Consider the following 27,924-nt stretch of genomic DNA (forward strand, 5'->3'; position numbering starts at 1 on the left):
TAAAGGTTAACAAAATAAGTACTTGGTACAATTTAACTGAAAAATGTCATGACTTTGAATATTTTATCACAATTTTTATTTGGGGGTGGGGGGGGTGTTTCCATGAGGGTAAGCTGTTATACACCCCTTACGAGAATAGAATGATGGTCATATGCCTTCACTGCTTACTATTGGACCATCACTTAATAATAAATAGTGCTTGTGGGGTTGAAGCAAAACAAGTAAAATTTAAGCCGAAGGCTTACGATTCCGATATCAAGGACACTGAAGCTGAATTTTTCATCAACTAACGGGCCTTAAGAATTTGATATAAACAACAATAACAACAACAACAAATTCATAAAACTGACTGAATACATTAGTTACTTTTATACTGAGACTGAAGCTGTTGAAAACAGAACATCATGTTACATTGTGAAGATGCGCACTGACTTATCAATCACGAAATAAATGTCATCACTCCTCTTCTCATAGCTCTCGTCCACCCTCTTTTCTCCACACCTTTCTGTCTTTGGCCTTCTCCAGTTTATTCCCTACCCCCTTCCCTTAATCCCCTCTTTGTCCCTCCACTGTTTATCTCCTTCCTCTCCTCTCCCCCTGTTGGTTTCTTTCTTTCTTCTCTCCATCCCTTGTCTACTTATCCCCTTACATCTATCTCTTTGTGTTCACCGTGCTCGTTAACCTGTCTGTATTCTGTGCGTGTTTTTGTCCCTTCTGTTACTGTTATTTGTCATTTAGCCTTTGAAGAAGATTCTGCTAGGATCGAAACGTCAGGCCAGCTTACTTTTACACAAGTAATAAATGTTGTAACATTTGATAGAAATGTTGGCCAAGGGATTGTTTGCTAGAATACTTGGATCAACATTCTCAATGAGGACCATCAGGGGACTTTAACTGAGAGAACCATTCTTTTCTTAGCTGCATTCTCAACTTATTTCCTTACCAATGTTCTGTAATTCCCTGCTCTGTGAAAAGTTTTCACCAGATAGCACCAAGAGTGTGGCCAAGTTGATCCCAGCATATTCATTAGGCTGTACATGAAATCCTTTTCTGTACCTGTGTGGCATAGAAAGGGGAAGTGTCTTTCAAGTTGTCCAAAAACTTTGAATTTGTTAAAAGTTTCTTTTACAGTAATGACCACTTCAATTCAACAAAGTCTCCAGTGATCACAAACCACAGGTCTACAAAATGAGGCTTCAACATTTCAAACCAATTACTACATATCAGCAAGCAGAAGATTTCATTTGGGTATGAGAGATAATCGAGGCTATCTAAAAGAAAGTCTGCCATAATGCCTTCAAAGTTTGCAATCATGTCCCATCCCTCACATCAAGCCCCTCCCTCCCTTCCTCCCCAAGTAATACTTTGTTACCATTTGAAACCTAACTTTATATAGTACTGTCCTTCAAACTTACAATTCAAGCACTGTTTGACAGTTTCCTCAACCAAAATGTTAAAAAAAAAGATATTCATTTTACTCTTTATAACCAAAAGCAAAATGTCAGTAAAGGCCAACTGCAAAATATCTTGCTATTCCTCCCACTTGACAAAAGTAGAAATTTGTCACATCACCAGAATTTCCGAGGACCTATTATCACAGAGCAAGGCGGCAGTGATCAATAAACGATCGATCGATTAATTTGTTCAAGCTCACCAGTGTATTGCCTTGTCCCTACTTTCAGTGTCCTTAAATTCCGATTCCACGAATTTGTCTTTGTATATCCTTCCGCAGAGACAAAACATGTCGGGTACTTGACACTCCTCACGTTCCACGGCCTAGGGAAAGACAGAAAAGCCAAAAAAAAAATGTGTTGGTGAGTCTTTGAGAACCAGCAACATCTTCATCATTTGTCATGATGTAAATTCAATGTGATTGCCTGAAATACTATTTGTTCCCCAAGAATACCAATACATCCTGAGGTGACTTCACTTTACAATTTCAAACTGGGAAAAAACCATTTGTTATTTATGTATATATGGAAAACGACGGGGAGGGGGAGGAGGGGTCGTAGAGAGGTCAAATTCAAATTTCCAGACAGATTTAGGTAGGATTTCCAATTTACGAGGGGTGTGGCTATGGCTTGGTTGAATGCGACTCCCATGTAGGGTTCTAGGGGGGTGGCCCCCAGGAGACAATTTCACAGTTTGAGACATCAAATGGTATATTCTGAGGCATCTGTGGACTATCTAATAGGTCTTAACCAAAAACACCTATACTCTGACCGATTGTCTGCTTCCTCCCCCCCCCCCCCGACTGACGGTGGAGGTGTGGGCCATGGCCTACCCGTTAGCGCACACCACTGCAACCTTACCACTGTCAACAATTACCTTCACAGAAATTTCCCCCTCACTAGCACATCTCTGTTATCCATAATTTACTCCTGCATTACATATTTAAAGGGTGTGAAGACTCGCGCACAAAGAAACGTCTAATGCCGGTAATCTGACCTAGTTTCGAATGAGGTGTAACAGAAGCAATAGACACCACCATCGATCCCAGAAAATACACACACAGCATGCTACTGTCAGTAATAAGACACTAGTGTACAGTCAGTACATACAGCTGCGGTCAATACCCACAGCACAGTGTACAAACCATACAGTGATGGACATCTCAGGTCTAGATAAAAGATAACAAGGTATCACGTTTCATTATAATAATATAATAATAATAAATACCATATATTAAAGTGCTGTTATCATGAAATAAAACATGCTCAAGAGCACTGTACAAAAGAACCAATACCTTGAATATATAAATACCAAACTTAAGAAAACCATAAAGTAATAACCACAGCAATAAAAGTAGAAGTAAAACATGCTCAAGAGCACTGTACAAAAGAACCAAATCCTGGAATATAAAATTACCAAACAGAAGAAAACCTAAAAGTAATAACAACAGCAGTAAAAGTAAAACCTGATAAAAGACAGGGTAATAAACCACAAAAAAGAAAATAAAAAATATAAATATACATAAATATGGGCACAGTAAAGTGAATAAAACAAAGAAATGTGAATAAGATTAATGCCCATACTTGAGCCTAAAAAGATAAGTTTTCAAGTGCTTCTTAAAAGTGTCAATATGTGTGATATTTCTTAAGTGATGGGGAAGAGAATTCCAGAGTTTAGGACCGGCAGCACTAAAAGAACAATCTCCATATGTGACTTTGTTAGTATGAGGAATGATTAGAGAAAGATGACTTTGGGATCGTAATGCCCTAGCTGGCGTGTAGCGTTTAACTGTAACTCATTACTGTCTGCATTTTGAAGCGACAAGAGAAAAACTTCACTTGCTAGCAATGGAAAGTGAACTTTTTCAGAGCGCGGCACGCGGTTTGGGGTGAGCCTTCAATGCCTTTAAGCACATTATTAGCTGTAAACTAAGTATCTAAAATGTAATAATTTAAAGAGGTAGAACTTAACGACAGTTCATTGCTTTGCATTCACGATTTCTTTGACCATATGTGACTTTGTTAGTATGAGGAATGATTAGAGAAAGATGACTTTGGGATCGTAATGCCCTAGCTGGCGTGTAGCGTTTAACTGTAACTCATTACTGTCTGCATTTTGAAGCGACAAGAGAAAAACTTCACTTGCTAGCAATGGAAAGTGAACTTTTTCAGAGCGCGGCACGCGGTTTGGGGTGAGCCTTCAATGCCTTTAAGCACATTATTAGCTGTAAACTAAGTATCTAAAATGTAATAATTTAAAGAGGTAGAACTTAATGACAGTTCATTGCTTTGCATTCACGATTTCTTTGACCATATGTGATTTTGTTAGTATGAGGAATGATTAGAGAAAGATGACTTTGGGATCGTAATGCCCTAGCTGGCGTGTAGCGTTTAACTGTAACTCATTACTGTCTGCATTTTGAAGCGACAAGAGAAAAACTTCACTTGCTAGCAATGGAAAGTGAACTTTTTCAGAGCGCGGCACGCGGTTTGGGGTGAGCCTTCAATGCCTTTAAGCACATTATTAGCTGTAAACTAAGTATCTAAAATGTAATAATTTAAAGAGGTAGAACTTAACGACAGTTCATTGCTTTGCATTCACGATTTCTTTGACCATATGTGACTTTGTTAGTATGAGGAATGATTAGAGAAAGATGACTTTGGGATCGTAATGCCCTAGCTGGCGTGTAGCGTTTAACTGTAACTCATTACTGTCTGCATTTTGAAGCGACAAGAGAAAAACTTCACTTGCTAGCAATGGAAAGTGAACTTTTTCAGAGCGCGGCACGCGGTTTGGGGTGAGCCTTCAATGCCTTTAAGCACATTATTAGCTGTAACTAAGTATCTAAAATGTAATAATTTAAAGAGGTAGAACTTAACGACAGTTCATTGCTTTGCATTCACGACTTCTTTGACGATATTACATCACAAACGTAGTCAAAACAAACCACTCTTTAAAAATGAGAAACTGAACAGCAATCTCTCACTCTCTCTCTATCCTATGCTCCCCCTCCTCTCTCGCCCCCCCCCCCAAAAAAAAATACTTTTCATCCTTTCTTAATTAAACAGAACACTCACTGTTTGCATAATATTTAAGGCCTCTTCTCTGTCACCAGGTTGGTTACGCCTGCAATACAACACAGAGTTTATCAATTGTTAAGTCAATCGGTTTTCTCACTATTATATACTTAATCAAGGAAAATGAAAATGATAATAATATTGAACTTGAACTGCATATATCATATATATATATATATATAGTCTCCCCCCCCAGTGAAGTCAGCTTTCCCATTCTTCTATCTGGTACTAGTTCTCTATTTTGTTCATGCTTCCAATCTGACAAATTATTTGCTTGTCTACTTTTCTCTTACTTGATTCCCTATATTAGTCTGCTTTTATTATTATTTTGCCAACCTGCAGGAGCTGTCATCAGGCTTGTCCCAGTGGCGGAGCTAGGGGTATTGGTCAGGAGGGGCGAGAATGGTCTGTATGGGCTCTTTCGACACTATCTAAGCAGAGCGCCACCACGGGTTGGCGCGGAGCGTACATAAATTTTTTGAGTAAAGATAATCCCTAGATCGCCGAAAATGACCCTTTCCGGGCCTGGCTAATTTGCAGATAAACGAAGAATAAATAGGTGTCATCGCCAAATTACACAAAAAAATGTGACAGATGTCAATAGGTAGATGAGAGCGCAATAAAAAAGTCAATAATCACGAATAAGTAAAAAGTGGTAAAGAGCTGAAAAGGGCGCCAGCAGTCCATTTGAGTCCGTCAGGGGGGCATCCGCCCCCCCTGACTGTATGGACGCTCCGCCACTGGCCTGTCCCCCCCCCACCCTGTCAGGAGTCTGAGAGCCCTATCGATGCATTGGTGTCTCTTTTCTTAATATGCATTACCTATTCAATGCAAAGGCATAGAGATGTGTTATTGCAGCTTTGGATGTCACATGATCATTGGGTAGTTGCCTGATGTCTTCGACCAATGAAACCATTGAGTTGTAATCCTGAGGGAGAAATAACCAATAAGGTCAAAATTAAGAATTAAGAATAATAATCAAGAATTAACGAAAAAGTTGGGGTAGGGGAGGGGAGGGGAGAAGAGGAAAGAGAATTTGCTTTACAATTAAATAAATTTGATATACAATGCTCATAACTATGGTCCCTTCATTTATTTATACACCTGTTTATTTGTTACTTAAGATCCCAGAATGGATAAACCATTCTCAGTCGCTTAACCGATATGAATGACAATACACAAAACTTCTTCATTGGAAGACACTTCGAACTTTCAATTGCACACAAGGATATCCACTTTGTTTCTTCATTTAATCTCTTTTCAGTACTGATAGTTAGCTTAGGAATATATGATAAGGTAGCATAAATTATATTAAATCTATTTCAAAAAGTTTTGTTGCTTTTGAAAAGAAGGATCAATTAACAAAGAGTCTAAAAAGATGACTGTTTCTTCATTATTTATCCTCTGCAAATCAAGTCATTTTTAAAAAAGTTCCAAGTGCAATGGATCGGTGGTTTAACAGACCGTTAAAGATGCCAGGCGCAAGAAAAAACTGGAGCACCAATGGTGCAGAAGCTCATACCTTTTCAAGCTTAAAAATGTAGGGCCCACAAAACTTTATGGCCCACCAAAACAGTTAATAACAACTCCCAGTCCTGCTTTAATTCCACTAACAGCCTCTGCAGAGCTTAACCACAAATGTAAACAAACACTGCAGAGACTGGGAGACAAATTAAAGGAGCTTTGGCAAAAGGTGAAGGCTCATATTTTTTTAAACAATGGGGATTAATTGTAATTAACTTTTGACCAAAAATTATTAGGCATCACCTTATTCATACACAATCCAACAATCATCAGTTCAACTTTGAATATGATCCATCAAAATCTTGAGGAGATTGAGATATTTGAAAATATTACAAAGAATGACCCCCGATGACCCCCTAAATGATATTTGACCTCAATTTTCCGAACACCCCTCGTAACTCTCATCCCGAGGAACGTTGTGACCAAGTTTCATTATAACTGGTCATACACTGTACGAACAGGAGCAATTTGAAAATATAGGGCTGCGGCCCGGGCCACAAAAGACCCTTAGTTGATCTTTGATCTCAAATTCATGAACACCCTGAAGGTAAAACTTCCATAGTACTATCGTGACAAACCCTCAACATTGTACCATGGAATCTGTAGGAGAAGAAGCATTTTGCGTATTTCCACTAAATGGCCCATTACGGCCCACAGGTGACCTTTGACCCCAAATTTCGGACCATCTCTGATGGACCTATACCTAATGGTCCTTGTGTCCAAGTTTCATGAAATTCCATCAAACACTGTGCAAGTGGGAGCGGTTTTACCAATTGTTGACGGATAGAGTGATAGAATGATAGAGTGATAGACGCCGCACTGTAACAATAGCTCACACCAGCATGCTGGTATGAGCTAAAAATTCTATGGTCAGTGTCTATGAGTTCTTTGGTTGACTTGGGCATTTACATATTTAAAAAATCAATAGTAAGAGTTAAGAATGGCTCAAAGTTCTTTACTTGAATTTCTCTGTACGATAAAAGAAACTGATGAATGATGTCGCCACCAAGGAGTAATTGCTCGTCCATTCTCTTCTTCAGAACAGATAATTCCTGAAATGGGAAGGGAAAAAAACTTATAAGTAGCATCTTATGTTTTTTTCTGTTTGACTGAATATTTTTCACAAATGAAATACCAAAAAGATAAAAACCTACCTTAAAGTAGTAAAGAAGTTTAACCCCTGATTGACCTCGCAAGAGGTCCTGCGGGGGATAATAGATTTGTCATCAAAGAAAAGACACCCTTTTTTCTTTTTCTTTTAAAACCTACAAAAACCTACCTTGGCTAGAGCTTCTCCTTTAAATTTACATCTCGCTTTTCTGATATCGCTTAGCAAGACTTCTCTGGCGTTTGTTCTGACGAACGAGAAGATTGAAAAAATAGAAATGTGAAAATTATGTCTCTTGGATACAAGAAATACACAATTGTACAGAAAACTGAGAATTAAAAAGTTTGATGTTAACATTCATGACTGTAGCATATGTGTGGCTCACCGTATTTTACACAGAAGCCATTGGAAGTGAATTGTTGATGGTTCAAGATATTTCTAAAATACAGTGTGACAAAAAAAAAAACAGAATGCAAAAATGCATTGTGGTTACGATGATGACGAAGATGAGATCTGCCCAAGCTTCCAATATTGAGATACCATGTTTTACAAGGTTTTCACAATTTGACCTCTGATGACACCAAATGACCTTTGAGGGAAAGGGATTGAGGTGGGTGGGTGGGTGGGGGGGGAGGGGATTAGAGCAAAGTAAATAGTTGCTAACTTGTTTGAGACTTGGACCTCATCTAATATCTCCTTAAAATGTGATTTCAGCGTGGGGCAGACTTTCAAGGCATCGCTGGTCACCGTGGTGTGACGCATCACACAGGCTCTGTCACAGATGTAGCAGACGCCAGCATCATCTATCATGTAAGGCATGTAGACATAGCCAGATGCACTGCAGGATTGCTGCAGGTAAGACGAAAAAAAGAAAAGGTCATTCTGTGAAAGATGAGCAAAGAAAAAATTGTACTCTTATAACCAAAATTCAAATGGAACTTAAAAAGGACAACTGCAAAGTGCATAGATATTGCTCCCACTTGGCAAAAGTGTTCATATTCTTCTGAAAACTAAAAAAATGGCCACTTGAGTTTGTTTAAATCACCCACTCACAAGAGAATCACTTTTTTTATTAAGATTTCATTTCCTGATGAATGTAAGTCTTGTATAAGATTACTTCAGCGCTTTTGTACTGTACAATGAGCCCCTTCACCCAACTAAACTGAACTGTAGTTGACCAAACTATGTTCACTGAAAGAAAAATTATACCACTGAAGAACTCACAGATTAACTGTAGCTTTAATTTTTAGAGTTATCATGTTTTACAAGGATTTCAGTCCTACGTCTCAGTGAACTAGTAATACATTTGTAAAAGTGTGCTCTTGGCTCTGAAATTGTTGTGATGTCACTCACTTGGCAGTTGGCTAACATATTCAATACATTTCACAAAACTTGAAGTATCTCTATGATAAAACATGGATACCAGGATATAGTTCTAAGGTAAAGGGTTGCAGAAATGTTGTGCCTATTAAACTTTCGCCACAAAATATCAAAGCCTTTCTAGGCTTTAAGAAAAAAGAATAAAATATCTTGCTATGGAACTGAAAGATAAGTAACTAAGGTCCATAGGTTGTATATCCCAAGTTCTGGCATGAAAATTCCCCCATCGGGGTCTTTGTGACTAAGACTTAGGTCCTCTGCTGATGTTGAGTCCATAAGTTATATCCCAACTTGTGGAATTTAATTGCCTGAGTGGGGGGGTCACTGTGACTTGGATTTCATGGTTCTACAGTAGCACTCACTTTGTCAAGTTTCCACGTGCAAATTAGGGTATAAGGTAAAAGACGATGGGAGGGGGGTGGGGGAGGGAATAAAAGAAGGATATTTAGTGAGATGGGTTGCTAGAATAGGGGGATTATTGTAATTGACAAATTTTTAACTTATCAAGAAGAGAAGGATGCTTACACTTAAGGATTGGCTAGCATCTGAATCTGTGATTTCACTGAACATCACTACATTCTTCTCTTTCCCAAAGCTTTCTCTGACTCCGAGGTGATAGAAGAGCGATCTCTGTTGAACCGATGTGGTCATGTCCACGACGACTACATCTGCGGCGTAGAACTTGTCCACCACTGTGGTCTCACCAAAGTCCAATTTTTCAAACGCTACAAGTTCCAGTTTGAGTCCTGGTTTCTGACAAGCATTTGTAATACTCTCCTTGGCTACTCTAGCTGATTTTGAGGATTCATTGACCACCAAAACCACCAGAGTTGAGGCAGTTCTGGTCGAAGGGACACTATCACTGGGTTGCAACATACTGACAAAATGCAGAATGTTAATCTGAAAACACTGGACAAAACGAAAGGGGGACAGTAAAAAGAATGAATGACAAAAGAATGCTGATGACCTTTGCTTTTTGCTTTAATATGCTTCTGAGGATTATGCACTGCAACTTACAAACCTTTACCATTTTCATCAATTCATTTTGGGGGTTTAACCACATCATTTGATTGTACTTTTGTAGCTATTATGAAATGTGATTTAAGTTGCACGAAGTAGGCCTTCAGTTGGGATTAATTCAAACCAAAGATAGAATGTTGTTAGGAATTGATGTTGTTTGGCTGGAAGTATTTTATTTATATCTCATATTTTATCTTGCTGTTAGTGAAAGGATTATTAGACCAAAGATTTAATATAGACAGTACACAACAATTCAAGGAATTGTCCTTGAATTTTGTATTTCACAGGAGTTTCATTGATCAAACACAATGGAGAATCTCCAGTCACACCCTAAATCAACAGAGAGCGCTTTCACTTCGGTCCTTTCTATTTCCGTGACATTTGACAAGTGGCAGTCTCTGAAATCACAGAGGATTAAGGAAAAGAGGATAATTCACACTCAGTGTGACATATATTCAAAGTAGCATTCGGTTTTTGGCACTCACAACTAGCACATTTTATCAACAAAGTGTTACCCACCGTTTATTTGGCAACTTAACACACGTCTGGTTGTCAACCAATCCCAAAGCTTCCTTGAGGTATTTTCAATCATGTCTGCAAAACTGAGTTTAAGTTTGGGCTGAATCTGAATTATCTCAGTCTTGAGTTATTAATTTTGGGCTTAGTGATGCTGTAGTTTAGTTTTCAGGAAGAAATTATATCAGTGGGCCTTTGCTAGTAAGTAATAATATGTTTTGCATTTCATAGCAAGGATGTCATTATCTCTTCTGGATGCACTGATAATTTGACCAAAAGTCCTTAACCCATCCTACTAATTTTCTACTGTAGGCTTGCCTAAATGTGTTATGGATATACCTTACAAAGGGTATCACTATGATTATGTGAGAATCAAGGTTTTCTAGCTTAACTACATGTTAGCCTATTTCTCTCTGGATAATGAACGATACAAATTACAATATTCAACTGAATAACGCTTGAATCTTTGGAGAAACTGTTCATGGGCTATGTAACCTACTTCGACACTGTAATGTTACACCGAATTATTTTATACTGTCTAAACGTTGGGTTATCCCACAGAAAAAACGGACGGAGCCCCTAGAATAGACCTTCACACTCAATACTACAACCTCAAGCGAGCCTATCTTGGCCTAATGTTATGGGTTAGCCTAAGTTATAGTATACTAATACTGCACTGTTTGTAACTAAGTGTAAGCCTAGCTTAACTTGGCCTTAACGTTACTCATTAATGAAACCAGTCTGACGTTATGCCTTATTCAGTCATATTTAGATTGAACGATGCCTATAAATGAAGTGCCTGCTTATGTAAGCTGACCACTTTTGCACTTGACTAATTAATTACCGATGAAACCTTCCGAATTTCAGGGGATGTCCCTGTCACTGTCTAAAGGGCTGTTGTAGTGGTTGACCGAGCCTAGTGGAACAAATAGCAGCCATTAGTATAGTAGCTGACAGATGCAGCAGTCCTTACTCCCTAGCAGACAACTAAAGGACACTATAGCAAACCAACGGTGTACCATAACAGCGGCCACACGGGCAACTTACCACCCAAGCAACTGATTTTTTGTTGTACTTAGAGTTATGCAGGGATTTGAGGGGTTGGAATAGTAACAGAAAAAAAAACCTTCCTCTTTCGCGTGGTAAAGGTCCACTGTAAAAAGTAAACTTACTGTTTGACCCAAAATTACCATAAACATGTAGCCTACCGCTGTTTCAAACTCGAAAACAACCTACAATCGAGCACAAAAACCTCAAAAAAAAAACACGTAGGCCTACTAAAGTAATCGGCTTCCTTTCAATATGAACGTTAGTTGGGTGCGGACATAGTTTATCTATCTTTTTTATAAAAGAGAAATGTGATCCATTTACTACAGATGACACTGAATTAATTGCTCCTTTTTGGTTATATCCAGACTTCTAACGGATATTGGCTATTGTGAACTACACAATGACCTTAAAACAAACTGATCAGTTGTCGGCCTTCAAGTTAGACATTTTCATTACTTCCGGTTGGGGCTCGAACGATGGTCTCAGGGTCTCACTACTATTTCATTGCCATATTATCAGAAAAGTATCACAATTTGTTATTCTTCTGTTTGACTTTACTATTTTCTAGAGCTGAAGTTAAAATTAAAAGGCTATAAAGAAAAGTCACGTGACACTGACTTTCAGTATTTCCTGTATACCGCTGCACAACGGCAGCTGTTGATATATATATATACTCGATTCTATTACTTAAAGTTCCTAATCGAAGCAAAAGACCGTATAAGCACGGCAAAACCGGAAGAGTGAGGCATTGTGCGATGAGGAAGGAGATAATTGTTTTTGCTCCTCCCCGCACTTATGAATATTGAAGCACTTATTGGCAGTGATGATCGAGTCATGCAGCCAAGTGATCTGCCGGGAATCAAATGATAAATTTTCCCTCCATATACCTCATATTCACTTCTTATCAGTGGCGTAGCTACGGGGGGGGGGCCTGGGGGCCGGGGCCCCCCATGAAATCGGCTGGCCCCCCACTGCCCCCCCCACTGCCCCCCCCACTGGGGATGGGGTAAAAAAATTGTAAAAAAAAAAATCATCAGTGGGATTCACTAATATTTTTTGTTCAATAATTTGGGAAATAGAGTTACACAATTTTCTCGTCTGCATCTGGCAGAATAAGAATAATACAATATCTGTAGTAATCATGAGAATGGTCATACAGCATGGCATGGCAATGGTCGATGCGACGGTTGCGACCATACACCACGAACCATGTGCATGTGCTGCGCGATATCGATATCTACCAATACATGTTATCGGTCATCGATTGGCACAAAAACCCAGATTCTGATGACAGCTGCCTCAAGAAACCCAATAAATGGCCTAATTAGCACCGAGCCACCAATGTGGACCATTACCGAAACATCGATGCGTGTTAGTCTTCCATCCCCTTCCTCTAATGCTATTTAAGTCCACATGTGGGCATTCCTGCAAACCTACCGGTAGCCCACAGGGGTTTGAGTTGGGAGAAAGGCCTTGACACCTTGAAACAACAAATGATGCCAACCATAGGCGTACGAGGCGGGGGTGCAGGGGGGCAGACTGCCCCCTAAATTTCCAGAGGACAAGAAATTCGGGCAAAAGTCCTGAAAAATTCGGGCAGCCTAAGAGGGGAAAAAATATATATATATATATTTTTTTTTTTTTTTCTCCTCTTAGGCTGCCCGAATTTTTCAGGACTTTTGCCCGAATTTCTTGTCCTCTGGAAATATATATATATATATATATATATATATATGTATATATATATATATATATATATATATATATATATATATATATATATATATATATATGCAGTAGCTTGCCCGAATCTTTTTCAAATTTTTGCCCGACAATTCCATGATTTTCTTTATTTAGCATCATGATGCCCGAATATTTCCGTGTAACACCACCGTAAGCGCAGTTCATCTGGGCTACCACGCTTTTTGCACGATCAATTTTTTTCTTCTAACTAGTCAATTGTATACCTGGACCAAGGGCGGCGGAACCGGGGGGAAAAAGGGGGCACGTGCCCCTCCCCCACTTTTCCTCAGGTTAGAAATGTGCCTTTTTTCTACATAAAAATTGAGGTGCCTCAAGTTAGCAAGAGGCCAGGGAACCAGAATGAACACTCGGGAAGGGCCGTTTCCGGCCATCTGAGGGGTTTGTAAAACCAAAAATTTTCTAAAAGTACGCTCCGCGCCAACCGATGGTGGCGCTCCGCTCAGATAGCCGTGCATACAACTTTGCAAATCCTGGCTAAGCCCGTGACTTTTAACGAATTTCTGTGAGTCAAACTCAAAGCATTTTCGAATGGAAAAAATTTGTTAAGATATTAACAAGAAAAAAACTCTAATTCGGAAGATTCCTACATTAGCAACTAGCATGATTTCACCTCATTTTGTCTCAAAAGAAAACTTGTTCCTTGTTTCCCAATTTGCGCATTGGATATTGCAGTGCTAGTATGCATATTTTCCTTGAGGGGGGGGGGGGGGACGTTGATGGAGTGATGTGTATACACAAATAAGTTAATACAATAAGAGTTATAAAGGGTACTGAATATAACGCTGCATCATTCCAATCGAATTTCTGCAAAGTGCCCTTTGATGTCGGTGCCCCCCCCCAGATTAAAAGTGCTTCCGCCACCCTTGACCTGGATATCCCCGACATGAGTGTATAAAAGAAACATTTTCTTTTTCATGGATGGTGGGGGGGGGGTGTCTACAAGCCTAGAAGTACAGGTGTATCATATTCTTTGTTATATTTTATACTTTTTTGTGAGACAAATTGCAGTCTCACCCGACACAGCGACATTATCCCGCCTACGTGTCGTTGAACAATGTTTTTCTGGAGGTAGCTGAGTACTGTGTTAAAATAATAAATAAGGTAACTAAATATAGCAGCTTAAAAAATATACTGTCCCATTTTTCCCCTTCAAAGTGATGTTACCATTTTTTCTTCTTCATAATTTACCAAATTTTTGGGGAACTGTAAATTTCTAAAACGTGAGATTGTAAAATAAAGAATGTTTAGATGCAACTTGCAAGGCCTCAGAAGTGCCGTTTCCGGCAATCTGAGAGGCATTGTGTACCAAAAATTTTCTTGTTCGCTACGCGCCAACCGATGGTGGCGCTCCGCTTAGATAGTGTCACGGGAACTTTCGGGCACAAAAAGTTCTGCCCCCCCCCAAACTGAAATGGTCCCGTACGACTTTGATGTCAACTTCACTCAAGTTAAAAGTCTGGCTGAGTTGGCAAGGCCAGTCAGCATGAAAGAGAAAAATTTTTGTTTGCATTTCTGTCACCAAAGTTGCACATCTTTTTGGTTGCTATTTTGCCTCACAGGTGCCATCTCCTGCGATCTGGGGGGTGCTGAAATCTCAAATTTTCTCTGTACGCTCCGCGCCAACCAAGGTGGCGCTCCGCTCAGATAGTAACCTCCGCCCCCCCCCACAAGAAAGAAAAGCCCCCCCATGCCCCCCCCCCACTCAAAAAATCCTAGCTACGCCACTGCTTCTTATGTTTGTTTTCTATAAAACTATCGATTATTAGTGAAGAGTTTGCCCTATAAGGTCAGTTAAAATTCGGCACAAGTAATTGAATTTTCGAATAAGTCGAAATTTTGTGAATATTGTCGCAGTTTCAAAACAAATTGATAGTTTGACGGAGTGAAAAGTAGTCGAACTTTTGATAATATCCCATTCCTGCTCCCTGGATCGCCATTTAACGTCCCCATCCGACATACGAGAGTGTATGCCCCAACATCTGACCACTTTCTCAAATACTGAGGTATATGCAAAGGCACCCCATTCGGCATCACTGCTTGCAGTGCAGCCATGACGAACAAAGTTGTTTCGGAACCAAGTGAAGAACAGAAACAACCCCCTTGTTCCTGTCTTTGACATTTAATTGTATGTGTACACTCCTCTACATGTCACTGAGAATGAAAACTTGGAAAACTTTGATTCAATGCTATAGAAAAACATAGTCGCAACCAATAGTTGAAATTTAAAGACAGGGGCTTAGTCCAACGTTTGATATTAAAAAATAGAGTGAGGAAAACTTGTGAGATTAAATTGTCCATGCCCTGATCAAAAACATCGAAAGTATGTATGAAAGCAACATATGAGAAAACAACAGAAATTTCGAGAATTTTGTCGTTTTGGCGGTTTAACTCACCTTTTTTTTATATTGGATGTTCTGCTATTAATTTATATTAATTAGTCCGGGAGATATTATTTTATGTATCAGTGCACGTATATTGTAACACAGAATTCTCCTTTATTTTCATTCTGAGGATCACGACGTATCAATTGGATTATTAGGAGTATTTGGAATTACCTGACTTATGTTCCGTTTTCTATATTTGTTCGAGGAACATTAACTCTATCTCCATTATTATTGTGTATAGATTAAAGGCAATGAACACTCGCCCAAACCGCGTACAGCGCTCTGAAAAAGTTAACTTTCCATTGCTTGCAAGTGAAGTTTTCTTCTTGTCGCTACAAAATGCAGACAGTACTGAAACGTGATACCATGTTATCTCTTATCTAGACCTGAGATGTCCATCACTGCTATGTACACTGACTTGTGGGTATTGACCGTATCTATATGTATTGACTGTACACTGGTGTCTAATTACCATCGATAGCAAGCTGTGTGTGTATTTTCTGGGATCGATGGTGGTGTCTAACACATTTGTTACACCTCATTCGAAACTAGATCAGATTACCGGCATGAATCGTTTCTTTGTGCGCGAGTCTTCACACACTTTAATGGACATATTATATATCAATATATGTTATGTGGAGTAAACTATTGCTGTTCTGCGCCAGGCCCCAGTGACTGTCGGTCACTACAGAGTTCCCGTACCATACAGAACATCCAGGTGTAATTCATCTCGGGAGAAGTTCGCGTACACACGTACACATCAATCTCCAATCCCATGTTGTCGCTGATTGCTAATGTTTGGTTTCCTTTTTTTCTTTCTTGAATTGCAGTTCCCTTAGGCAAGAAGCGAACATTCAAGAAAGCGTATATCTGAGAAAAGTCGTACATTCACTGACTAGCAGAACTTGTTTGTGATTCATAATTAACGTTCTGTGCCATTAGTAGTATCGGTAATGGTAATATACATCCTCACTATTAGCGAAACTACTACTATCCCCACTGCAGTACAACAACACAGTATAGTAGTATACTATGATACTAATTGGGTTCGTCATTTTCATTCTGTTCACTGGCGAACCTTGTACCGATGACATGCTTACGTAAATTCATCGACTGATTAACCTTCATCATCTTGAAAGGTACAATAGCCCCTTCATAGCAAATATTCCTCTTTAAAGAGAAATATAATCTATATTTTGTTTCATCATGGGCTTAACTTACGTCATTTGATTTAATTTTTCCACAACGCTACGTAGCTTAATAACAATAACAGTTAGGCTATCCTAGGCCTATATCGACTCACCTGTGTTACGCTCAGTGTGTGTAATCAAGGGAGCGGACTCGGACTGTGAGCTTTGACTTAGAACAAACGTTGTACACTTTTCACTAATAGCCTACCAAGTACAGTAATACTACAGTCTACCATAGCTTTAGGTGGTACGAATTTTTGGACAAATCGAAACCAAGCATCGCCAAAACCAGTAACCTCAACTCATTGTAATGTTAGTTGCAATAACTTAGCCTAACAATATGGGGAGCTGGAAATTGAAACTCCCATAGGGTTCTTGTGGGGACTCAATTGTCCCTCCTGATCATTCTTTTCTACAAAACTGAACAGTGCTCTTATGTGAAAGTCAATTCTGACAGTACTGTCAGTTGCCTTATTAGTAAGGCTAAATGTTGCAAATGTTAAAAATATTTTGGCTTTGATACTTTCAATCAAGATTCAATCATTTTTGGCCTTTCATTGCCATAAAGCATTTAATTCCCAAGTAGAACTGGGGATTTCACCTTTAAAGAGAGTATAAAAAAGAAATTACAGCTCTAGGTATTCCAATGCATAAGTTTTGTTTTTGTATCTAGAGGTGTGGTATGCAATGAGGCATTAAGTTTTAACTTAACTGTATTCTTGGGTAATAATACATCGGGAAATCAATACATCAACTTCCAGTTTAGAGTTTAGAGGAAAACAAAGGATTGAAGAACCCAACTCTTAATTTCTAGAGGCTTTCTTATGGAAAGAAGAGGCAAAATACAACAAGAAATTCAAAGATGGACAACAATACAACAGTTGACAGACTTCTATTTTGACAATGTTTAGTTAGGAAGTGAACTTTCCCAGCAAAGTACAAACCAGTTTTTCATTAATTTAAAATTCAGAGTCTGACACCTTGCTAGTCTGTGTCTCACTTGTTGAATTATTCATCCAAACCTCTGTTGTGGTTTTACAAAAGACATATTGTTGCCACATGTACAGTACAGTTGTTATTTATTGCTGAGTTGTTTATGAACACATATCAGTGGATCAAATTTCATGGCCATCATTGTCTTACTTCATTGCAACAATTCAGACTTTGAAGTACTTTTTATAGCACTGAGTTCCAGTAATTATGTTTAATTTTTTTCTCTTTTATCAGGTTAAGTTGGTGCTCATTAAAAGACATGCTTGAAGGTTGGCACCTGGGAAAAGTCAAGTCTTCTGAGGGTCGGGAGAGGGAATTGGGAGATGAAGCGATCTCATCCATCCAGTGGCAGTGACCCAATGGTACAGAGGCAGAGACCACCAGCTGTCCAATCGTCGTCGTCTCCGAGGCAAGGTGGTACCCACCCTGAAAGTAGCTCCTCTCCAACAACACAACTTGAACCGAGTACTCAAATCACCCGCATCAATCGATCACATTTGCCATCATCTGCCTTCTCAAACCACGCAGATTCAAATCAAGGTGCATACTCAGAGTTAGCATCTCTTCCCGATCTTTTTGAGAGCATCCCGTATCTAGTGCCACAGACGTCACCTCTGGCACAAAATGTACCTTCTGTGCAGGTCCAGCAAACAGTACGTCACACAGGTAGAAGTCAGCAGTCCAATCAGCGTACTGGTTATCCTTCGTCAAATCCCCAACGTTCTGCGTCCAGATCCAGACCCAGACCAGTACCCTATCCATCGGTCGCTGGGTACTCCCAATCTCAGCAGAGTTTCCCAGGTCTAGCCGATAGCCACAGTACCACTGGAAGGGTGAGAGTGTTCAACGAGTCGGAGCAGCCTCTCCGTTCTCCCACATTGGTGTCGATTCCGGACGTGGCTATCTTTGATGCAGCTTTCGAAGGGAGGGAGACGGAAGGAGATAGCTCGGATTTGGATTCACCACCTGGCTACAGGGTGGAACCTCTCTCGAACGAGATATCTAGCGACAGAAGTCAACCACCTGACAACAACCGTGACGGAGTCTCATCCTCCACAGAGCTTGTGCTCCCCAAGTCCTGCCGACCGCACACACTTAGAAGAGGCATCTCAAAGACGTCAGCTGTTTTACGGAGGGCTGGGCCATTCCTCATTGGACCTCGACTCGGGGCCTCCCCAGTGAGAAGCATAGTGCAATGTTTAGCTCGTAAAGAAGGAACTGACAATTTTTATACGTTGAAGGTAAATGGATTAATGTACTTTTTTTGTTCATCTACCCATAACTTTGCATGGTGTAGTGTAACGTACCTTAAAACGCTACTGTACTTCCTCTCATGGGAAATGTGTCTCCAATAAAAAGGTCACAGACTTGCTCCAAGTAAGGTTACAATCCAGTACTCTGGGAGTACCATGATCAAACAATCAATACTGTCCTTGAAGCTGTTTTGACATGTTCATCCAATATGGTGTTTTTGGTATATTTTGCAGTAAAAACACTCAGTCATTATATACCATCATGCGTTAAACTTGTTGCAATAAGCAACCTTGCTGTTACTTCGATGTTGCAAAATTGTTCATGTCAACCAGCAAATTATAAAATTCTTATTCCTTTATTTAATTTTTGCAAATGCCAAACACCACACTGAATCTCTAATACCTTTCATTTCAAATGCTTGAAATCATGATTGTGCTTTCCCCACAGATTTTAACTTTATCCGGGAAGAAGCCAGAGACTCAAGATGAACGTCAAGGCAAAATGTTACTCCACACTGAATATTCATTACTTTCACTATTACATCATCAAGAAGGGGTGGTACATCATCATGGGTTTTTCCAGGTATTTGCATAAAGATGAAAATTAACCACATTTTATATGACATCAGGATATCAACTAGTCAGTTAGAAGGTTAATGGAGACTTTTGATAAATTAGAAAGAAGCATTGGATATCTTTCCAGAAATTTAACAATTCCAAGGACAACCACTCCCTCCTAATCACTGTGTGTATGTTTGAAATGATCCAGGTATTGGATTTAGGTTTACCTTGAATGTAAGACTTCCTTCTATATATTTTTCCTGGGTATTCTAGGGCATCTTTATCTGGTTTTGGATAGCAACCTGCAACAGATGAGCATTAAAGTTTGCTTTCTTCCCAAACTTGATTTCTTCTAATTACAAATTCTTGCATCAGGTTGTATCCATGTGCCTTGTGCAGTATCTGATCACAGATATGTATAGTAGCACTGAAATGAATGGATACAAGTCAAAATTGCTTTCTATGGAATGAAATATTTTGTTGGAAGTATTATTAATTATCGTTTTATTACGTTTATCCTGCGATTGACATCTGCATCACCAAAATGCAGATCATGAAGAGATATGATGAAAAACCAAAAACTCTGTCTCTTTGAATTTTTTTTCTTCTTTTTTTTCTTTTGACATTTGAATAACTAGTAGAAGTAAGAATATTCTCAAATGTTACTACCACGCTATACTGTCCTCTCACGTCATGCTTAAAAGCATGTGAACTGACAGTATGAACAGTTTCTGACCTCTATCTACTAGCAACAGTATATTCAAACTTCTCATACTGTCATTACAAGTGCTTTGAAGGGTACAGTATTTCCAAAACTGTCTTAAGTGGGTGAGTGGATTATATCAACTAATGAAAGTTCACGTGAAATTAGAGAAGAGTGTCAAAAAGCTTCCCCCAGGGATTATAAGCTCCTGTGTAGAGTTAAGTAACAGGCATGAGCTTTTTCCGCGAATTCGCAGAATATCCGTGATTTTTTTTCTACCTCGGGGACAAAAACTATTATCCTAACACACTGTAGCATACGCAAACTGGAGCCTATACCGCAATTTTTGCAAAGTTCCATGATTTTTTTTTACCCCAGGCTCATCCCTGAAGTAAGGAAGACACTGTTACCTACTAGACGCATGTATCTCAAAATTCTCTTTTGCCTTGTTGCATATTCCATCCATTTTGATGTTCTTGTTTGTGTTAATCAATATCCAGGACAAGGCGTGTGCCATCAAGCCAGAACGGTCTTCCAACCCTTCCAACTCCAGCGGGGCGGTCATAACGAAGAGACTCTGTCTGGTGCTCGATTGTCTGGTGTCACATGACTTTGCGACCCAAAAGTCTGAGCTGATCAATCTGCAGCATCACGTCATTAAAGAGAAGAAACTATGCGAGAAGGAAGCAGTCGTGATATTCAGAGACGTAGTCAAGGTAGTGCAGAGTCTACATCAGGTAGGTGTTCTCAGGATTGCAAAGTCTTTTGTTGCTACTGAGGTATCGATCCCCAGTAAAACTTTGGAGAGGACAGGTTAGTCAAATGCTAAAGGTCAAACAGGCCCCCTTTCCTATTTATAAAGGAGATATGATACAAATACAAAGTATTAAAGCATTGCATGAAATATGAATTTGCTCATCTGGTTAGTTCACACATTGCTGCTTGTTCAATATTTACGTCATACAATATTTCAGATTTTATTTGGTTAACAAACTCATGGATTCTTATCAAGGTCTAGCTGAAATTTGTGAAAGATTTGCCATCAAGTTTGCGGTACAGAAATTGAAGGCATTTTATTGGCAATGTCATCAAACCTACTGAGAATTTACTCTCATTAACAGAGTAAATTGATCAACTGTTTTTTTCCTTTTCCGTCAATGAAAGTAAATCAGAATAATTAACAAATCCATAACCATGCAGGCACTTCTGTCATTAGTATTGAATCATGTAAAAAGCAAAGTAGAAATTTCCAAGAAATTTAACTTTATTTCATTATTGGAAGTGAAAACTTGACTGGTGAAGCTCATCAGAGCTCCCAACTGACCCGCAATTTGCGTGTTGGACCCGCATTCTAACACCCAAACCTGCTGACCCGCGCAAGCGTCCGAAAAACCCGCATTGTAATTGTCAAGTATACATAAAAAATTGCATCAAATTTTGAATTAGCAACCATCATTTCTTTAGCATTTAGCATAATAGAGTATAAAACCTCCTTTACAGCATCATTTGAACCTCAAACTAGCCTTTATTTCTTTTCATTAGGGCGAGCAGCGAACATTTTCATGCCACAGGAAAGAATGAATTATCACCTACTATTCAATTTATTGAAGTTACACTCAATACAATACATATTTCTCAGAACATTTTGGGTGACAAAAGCCTTTCTAAGTGCCCCCATTTTACATATAGGCATCACCAGGATTCCAAAAAAAATACACCCCTCCCCCAGGACGCAGATTTGTGGCATAGACCAGCATTTGCCTTCTCAAGAGTTGGGAGCTATGGCTGATGTTATGGAAGTTTTGTAGGAAAAGAAGAAAAAAAAAGGATGCTGTAAACTCCCATAGAGGTACTGAACATAGATATAGAAGGAATTCTGTATATTGACAAGGATGAAATTCTTTCCTGACACAAATAATCTCTTTAAAGCTGAGATCTGTTTCAAAGTTTGCTGGATATACCAGCATACCGCCGCAAAATATGAGTAACTTTCCTTAACTAAGTAATCGATAAGGAGAAAGCTAAGAAATAAAATAGATATGTAAAGAGCCAATAATATTCTCTTCTCTATTTCTTAGCAGCATCCATATTGTTTACTTTGTAAGGAATACTACCCATATTTTGCAGTAGTATGCTGGTATATTCAGCAAACCTTGAGATGGATCCTGGCTTTTTCTACTAAATTTAATTTGAGGCTGTTTTTTGCTTTACCTCCTGAGCTATCCAGCCTCAAACCGAATTTAGAGTCATATTGATATCATTTCAGTATGAGGCAGGGCACACTGCTGGTTTTTAATCCACACCGTGTAGCTAACGATCACACCTAAACTGTGACTTCCTTTCTGTTTGATTGTCAGAAAAATATCGTCCACCGGGATCTGAAGTTGGGAAATATGGTCTTGGACAAAAGTACCCGGAAAATAACTTTAACAAACTTCTGCCTGGGCAAACATCTGATCAGTTCATGTGACCTGCTTAAAGATCAAAGAGGTAGCCCTGCCTATATCAGCCCAGATGTCCTCAGTGGTAAGTCTAAAAAGATCAAAGAGGTAGCCCTGCCTATATCAGCCCAGATGTCCTCAGTGGTAAGTCTCAATAGATCAAAGAGGTAGCCCTGCCTATATCAGCCCAGATGTCCTCAGTGGTAAGTCTAAAAAGATCAAAGAGTTAGTCCTGCCTATATCAGCCCAGCTGTCCTCAGTGGTATGTTTGAATAAATCTCCTAGTACCCAGATAAATTTATATATGAACTTTAAGTAGTATGGTAAATATTAACAGTATTGTCTGTTAGCAGACGATGTTGAAGAGAAAAATAATTCCACACTGTATGTTGAAAAATCCATCTCAATATCTTGTCCCAGACACAGGCATGAGCTTTTTCCGCAAATTCACGGAATATCCGTGATTTCTTTTCTACCTTGGGGACAAAAACTTTTATCCTAACACACTGTAGCATATGCAAACTGGAGCCTATACCGCAATTTTTGCAAAAATTTTTGATTTTTTTTACCCCAAAAGCTCATCCCTGCAGACATGAGGAATGATTGATTGATAATAACCTATCAATATATATTGACGGGCTAAACTCTCTCCTACTCCAAGAAGTGGATCACAGTCGGTAGTCTGTGATGTCATCGTTACAAACGCGCTACCTCAAGCTTTACCTTGCCTGTAATTAAGATTTCTGCTCCGTTAGGACCGTTACAGAAATACAAGCCCATACTTATCGTGACCTATTACGATTTATTATTATAAGAGTTTCTGATGATGTTTAACTCTTCTGTTTGGTCACGCAGGTAAACCTTACCTCGGTAAACCAAGTGATATGTGGGCTCTGGGTGTGGTGCTGTTCACCATGCTCTACGGTCAGTTTCCGTTCTACGATAGTGCGCCGCAGGAACTCTTCCGAAAGATAAAAGCAGCAGAATTCTCTATTCCCAAGTAAGTTGAGGTCCTTTTTATATTTCACTTAAATTTCACACAAAAAGTCTTTTCTGTATGGAGAAGTTCAAGCAGTGATGTATTTCAGAACAAAATTAAAGGTTTGAGTTTCCAATGACATTGCTCATGTACTCAGAGAAATACAACGAATAGACATTTAAGATCTTACACACTAAATAGCATTGGTGAATTTGGGGTTTCTCATTGTATCTCATGTATCTTAGTTTTTGAAATAATTGTAGACAACATCAACTTCTGATATTTCTTACTGGTCCTTCATTTGTTTAATTTGTTTACAATGTTATAAGATACCTGTAGCTCTTTGCATTGTGTGTATGGAAAACTTCATTTATTTATTTGTTTTATTAACTTGGGAGTTTCCTAACAGGTTGTCAGTTTTTAACCAATTTCAAAGTGTCTATTTTATCGACAGTTTGTAGAACAGGCCTGATAGCAACACTGTAGCTATTCATTGATATCTAAATACTTTAAAATATGATTTTCAATCAGTGATCTTGTTTTGAATCGTTTGTCTTTTAGTAATCATTTACCCTAATTTCTATCATTATCTTTTTCAATCAATTAATTTTTTTGTTTACTCTGAGATATGACATCATTTATCATGTGTGGGTGATGTCATAGAAGGAAGCTTTTCTAGTAGCAAGACAAGGACCATATGAATTTTTTGAATACTATATCGTTTTATTGATGTGAGTAAAATCGGGTCAGATCCAAAAGACCCCTGAAGAAGTACAAGTAAGATAAGACAAACCAAATTATAATTGGTAATCATAGCTTTTTGTTTCCTTGCCCGAAGGAACAAGGAATCTATGCGATGGTGATTGCGTGTGTATGTGTGCGTTTGTTTTTCTATCTGACCGAGGACTTGAACAAAAGAATTCCAGGTCCTCGGTTGTGACTTTTAAAGAATCACCACGTCATCGGAAGAATTCTATTGTATGGGGTATTGTAAAGGTTAGGGTACATGGATTTGAACAATGGAAAATACAATGGGGTCCTCGGTTGGAATGAAGTACAAACATGTGTGTGTGTGTGCATATGTGACGCCCTTGGCTGGTAAACACGATAACTCAACAATGGCAAGTTGGATTGAAGTCATACATGGTACATAGATGTGCCATTCTGAGTAGAAGAACAATTTTGCTTTTGGTGCTCATCTCATTAATTATAATGAGGTCACAGGGTCAAACATGAAAATCTCCAAATGCTAGTAACTCCACAACCGAAAGTCAGAATTTATTCATACTTGGTATTAATGTGTTGGCAGATAGTGGGTACATGGTGATATATGTTCAAGTTGATATTTTGCATATTTATTAGGGGGCGGGATGTAAGTTGATTTTCACTCAAATAGCTTGTAAACACCATAACTGAACAACGACCAGTTGGATTGAAGTCATACTTGGTACATATATGCGCCATAGTGAGTAGAAGAGCCCTATTGATTTTAGTGCTCATCTCAAGTCAGCAAGAGAACCTTGCTGATCAATTTAATCAACAATGATGAAAGCTTGGGATTATAATCTCAATTGGCAAGGAATCACAATAAGCCCACTGGCTTTCTGGTTTATTTTGTTTTCTTGTTTTTTTCTCCATTACAAAGTGACAGAAGAGTCTCAGACACAACCATCAGTATTATCCAGAACCTGCTTGTGTTAGACCCTCATACCAGAAAGACTGCCAGCGAAGTATCTGAAATATTAGACAACACACTTGCTGTATGGTAAGCAGAAAATGAGAAGGAGGGGTGTGGGGGAAGGGGTGTGAGTCACTGTTTAAAAGGACTATAATCATAGTAACTCAACTTAAATTATAACTTTATGGTACCACTTAAGTTGTTTTAGTAAAATCACTTTCCAGCTGTGACATTGAGGTAGGATACCAACTGTATTATGTATTACAAATTTATGAAGCTGTTGTGAAGTAATTTTGTGAGGGTCATTGGGTCCCAAGGAATGGTGTTGGGGGGGGGGGGGGTAGAGAGGTGGTTGATGAACCAAAACTGATATATATATATTACTATTGTAGTATTGGCTTTTAACATGGGAAAATATAAACTTTGCATATATGCAAACAAGTTTTTCTGTTCTGTTTCAATTGTATCTCATTATTTCCTTTCTACGTTAATCAGGCGTTCATTAGCCCTTCAAGGAGAGCAACTTCAAGTCGTCCCTGACATTGACGACCAAGAGGATGCAGAGCCACCTCCTGCAAAGAAAAAATGCACCAAGGTCCTCTCACCAGGCTTGTTTCTGCCAGAGTGGGAGTTAAAAGTGGACTAGAAACAGTTGGTTGGTTGTACACAATAACACACCGTAAGCCAGTGACCAAGGGCACATTGCTTTGGTGCTTTTGGAGTTTCCCCCTGTACCCCACCCCTTCCCACATAATACCCCCCTCCCTCTCCCATAAACCAAGTAAAAACCCAGTAAAGGTATTTTAATTCAAGTCCCTATAACTATTATTATTCGGCTGCTGCCCTCTTCCCATACCAAATATAATTTGAGTGTCGTCATAGATGGAGGGAGATGTTTTTATTCAGTTTATATTCATATAATACTTATCCGTTCTTCTTCTTTTCTTTATGCAGATCACATTAGCAGGATTAAGTTTTCATGAGTGGTAGTGATGGTTGTTGTTGTTTGTATCTTGATTACACACTGTCCTGTTGATGATCTGTTCAAACACTTGATCATTGTTTGTGGTAATGTTGAATGTTTTTGAGGGATTTGGCAAATGATAGTAGTTGATTCAAATTAAGCTGCGTTTTTTTTTGGGGGGGGGGGGTTGGGGGGGGTTAAGTCAGTCTCTGACATGGTGGATATAGATATTACAGTTGAGATGTAATAGTGAAGTGAGATGAAAGGCAACGATCACTTTTAAGCAAAATTACAAATAGTCTCCAGGGACTAGCAGTAGCTTTGACAGCCAGGCCCAGCCCTGGGCACAATTATGTCACCAAGCCCCCCATTTGTTTGGGTAGTATTCACATTATTCTAAAGTATGATATGAAAATTCTTCATCCCATATTCTCTTGGCCCCTTTAATTTACAATCTGTTGGCTCTGAGTCAGAGTTTAAAGCTCCAGTTAACTACCAAAACTTGCAGTGCATATAATAATGCTCACATGTGATACATGGTTAATCTTTCCAGTATGTACCTTGTTTTTTAACATACTTTTACTTGCAGCTAATTGCTAGTGCCAAGAAGATATTTAGAGAAGGGCACGTGGCCCCTTGGCCCTCCTTCTTGGATCAGCCCCTGTACGAGGCCCACATTCCTTAGCTTTTACTTCTTTGTTCTTTGTCAGTGAGGCTCTTGTTCATCACGGACCTGCATATAAACTCTCCCGGTATTTAGTGTGTGTGTGTGTGACTTCAAGTTATTTAAGGCAATTCCCAATTTTATGTGGTAACCAACTTGGAAAGATTTTATTTCTAATTTTTTCCCCCTCAAAATTGCAATCAGAAATGGGCTCACGTATGTTTTTATGTGCGTTAGGGTTATGGAGAAAAATTCACTTTGTTTCTTTGGGAAGATTTCTATGAAAAGCTGATGCTATTTCATTCTGCAACAGTAACGTTAGCGCTTCAGGTACTTTAACATAGCCAATATTATTGCAATGGTGAAATATAGAACCCAGAAATGTTTCTGTATTACCTTTCATATCGCCATCTTGTTTCACTTGGATTTTACTCAATTTTGTCGATTTGTTATCGCAAAAGACGGGTTAGGTAGGTCTGTTTAGAATAGAAATATTGTGAAAGGTGTTTGTCTTATTAATTGTTGGAGTCTAATGTACTTTTCCTAACTTTTAATGTGTCGTAAAATTTTACACTTATCAATATTTCACTAAAAAATGCACAATTAAATGTGATGACACACCATCCTGGAGTTTATTCTACTTTCAACAAATTGTAACGGGAACGGTTAAAAAAAGGGGGAAAAAAATAGTATTTTCTGTACTTTCAACATATATATGAATGACAGTATTTTGTACAAAGTAAAAACAGAAGGATATTATGAATAATCGTAACATACTACAACTATTCTTAACAGAGGTTTTGTTTATTAAAAATCATGTAATGAAGATATTTTGGTTAACTCATGCATATGGCGATTGATGTGTGTATGATTTAATGAAAGCCTTGTATTACAGAAAATGTTTATGACATAGAGAAAACGTTTATATTGACTATACTGTAATCCTATGTATATAGAATATTTTGAACTAGTAGATATTTGTGTGAGTTTGACCTATGCACTCAAAATGTAATGTTGAACATGAAATACATTTACAAAGCTATCACAATATTTCTGAAGTTTTGCTTCTTTTTTTTTCTCTTTTTTTTTAATATCCATCTTGTATTGATTTTTGGTCGGGAAAATAGCCAAATACTGGGGAAAATTAAACATTTAGTTAGTTAAATAACTAATAATTATATATTTTGACTTTGGGGAACCAGGTATGGGTAGGGAGGGATTTT

At 38.7% G+C, this 27,924-nt stretch overlaps 2 protein-coding genes across 7 annotated transcripts in view; one reads left to right on the forward strand and one right to left on the reverse strand.

The window, feature by feature from the left end:
• The window catches only part of LOC139962539 (mitogen-activated protein kinase kinase kinase 5-like), a 51,707-nt gene extending 40,628 nt beyond the window's left edge, over positions 1 to 11,079 (reverse strand). For 5 of the 6 annotated variants that reach the window (XR_011791261.1, XM_071962625.1, XM_071962623.1 and 2 more), the window contains exons 1-9: positions 10,922 to 11,079; positions 9,067 to 9,450; positions 7,826 to 8,010; positions 7,333 to 7,408; positions 7,013 to 7,105; positions 5,351 to 5,457; positions 4,530 to 4,578; positions 1,655 to 1,776; positions 944 to 1,056 (exon numbers count right to left, since the gene is read on the reverse strand). Coding sequence is in view for 5 of the 6 variants with exons in the window: in XM_071962625.1 (XP_071818726.1) it covers positions 944 to 1,056; positions 1,655 to 1,776; positions 4,530 to 4,578; positions 5,351 to 5,457; positions 7,013 to 7,105; positions 7,333 to 7,408; positions 7,826 to 8,010; positions 9,067 to 9,417 (1,096 nt within the window). In the remaining variant the exon portion in view is untranslated. The remainder of the gene's footprint in view (positions 1 to 943; positions 1,057 to 1,654; positions 1,777 to 4,529; positions 4,579 to 5,350; positions 5,458 to 7,012; positions 7,106 to 7,332; positions 7,409 to 7,825; positions 8,011 to 9,066; positions 9,451 to 10,921) is intronic. The other variant, XM_071962622.1, reaches the window with a different exon arrangement.
• Positions 11,080 to 16,257: 5,178 nt separating this feature from the next.
• On the forward strand, positions 16,258 to 27,751 carry LOC139962435 (serine/threonine-protein kinase 40-like). The gene is made up of 8 exons (XM_071962373.1): positions 16,258 to 16,414; positions 17,693 to 18,699; positions 19,160 to 19,294; positions 20,476 to 20,712; positions 22,333 to 22,501; positions 23,272 to 23,416; positions 25,041 to 25,160; positions 25,569 to 27,751. The coding sequence occupies exons 2-8, from the start codon at positions 17,782 to 17,784 to the stop codon at positions 25,717 to 25,719; spliced, it is 1,875 nt and encodes a 624-aa protein (XP_071818474.1). The 5' UTR covers positions 16,258 to 16,414; positions 17,693 to 17,781; the 3' UTR covers positions 25,720 to 27,751.
• Positions 27,752 to 27,924: the final 173 nt, after the last annotated feature.

The sequence above is a fragment of the Apostichopus japonicus genome, chromosome 21, assembly GCF_037975245.1.
Source record: "Apostichopus japonicus isolate 1M-3 chromosome 21, ASM3797524v1, whole genome shotgun sequence".
Classification (NCBI taxonomy): domain Eukaryota; kingdom Metazoa; phylum Echinodermata; class Holothuroidea; order Aspidochirotida; family Stichopodidae; genus Apostichopus; species Apostichopus japonicus.

Bases quoted from the DNA above. Each gene is read 5' to 3' on its own strand.
- LOC139962435 (XM_071962373.1), top strand. From the start codon at position 17,782: ATGAAGCGATCTCATCCATCCAGTGGCAGTGACCCAATGGTACAGAGG. The intron at 22,502-23,271 runs GTAAGTCTAAAA...TTGGTCACGCAG, and splicing joins CAGCCCAGATGTCCTCAGTG to GTAAACCTTACCTCGGTAAA. The intron at 25,161-25,568 runs GTAAGCAGAAAA...TACGTTAATCAG, and splicing joins GACAACACACTTGCTGTATG to GCGTTCATTAGCCCTTCAAG.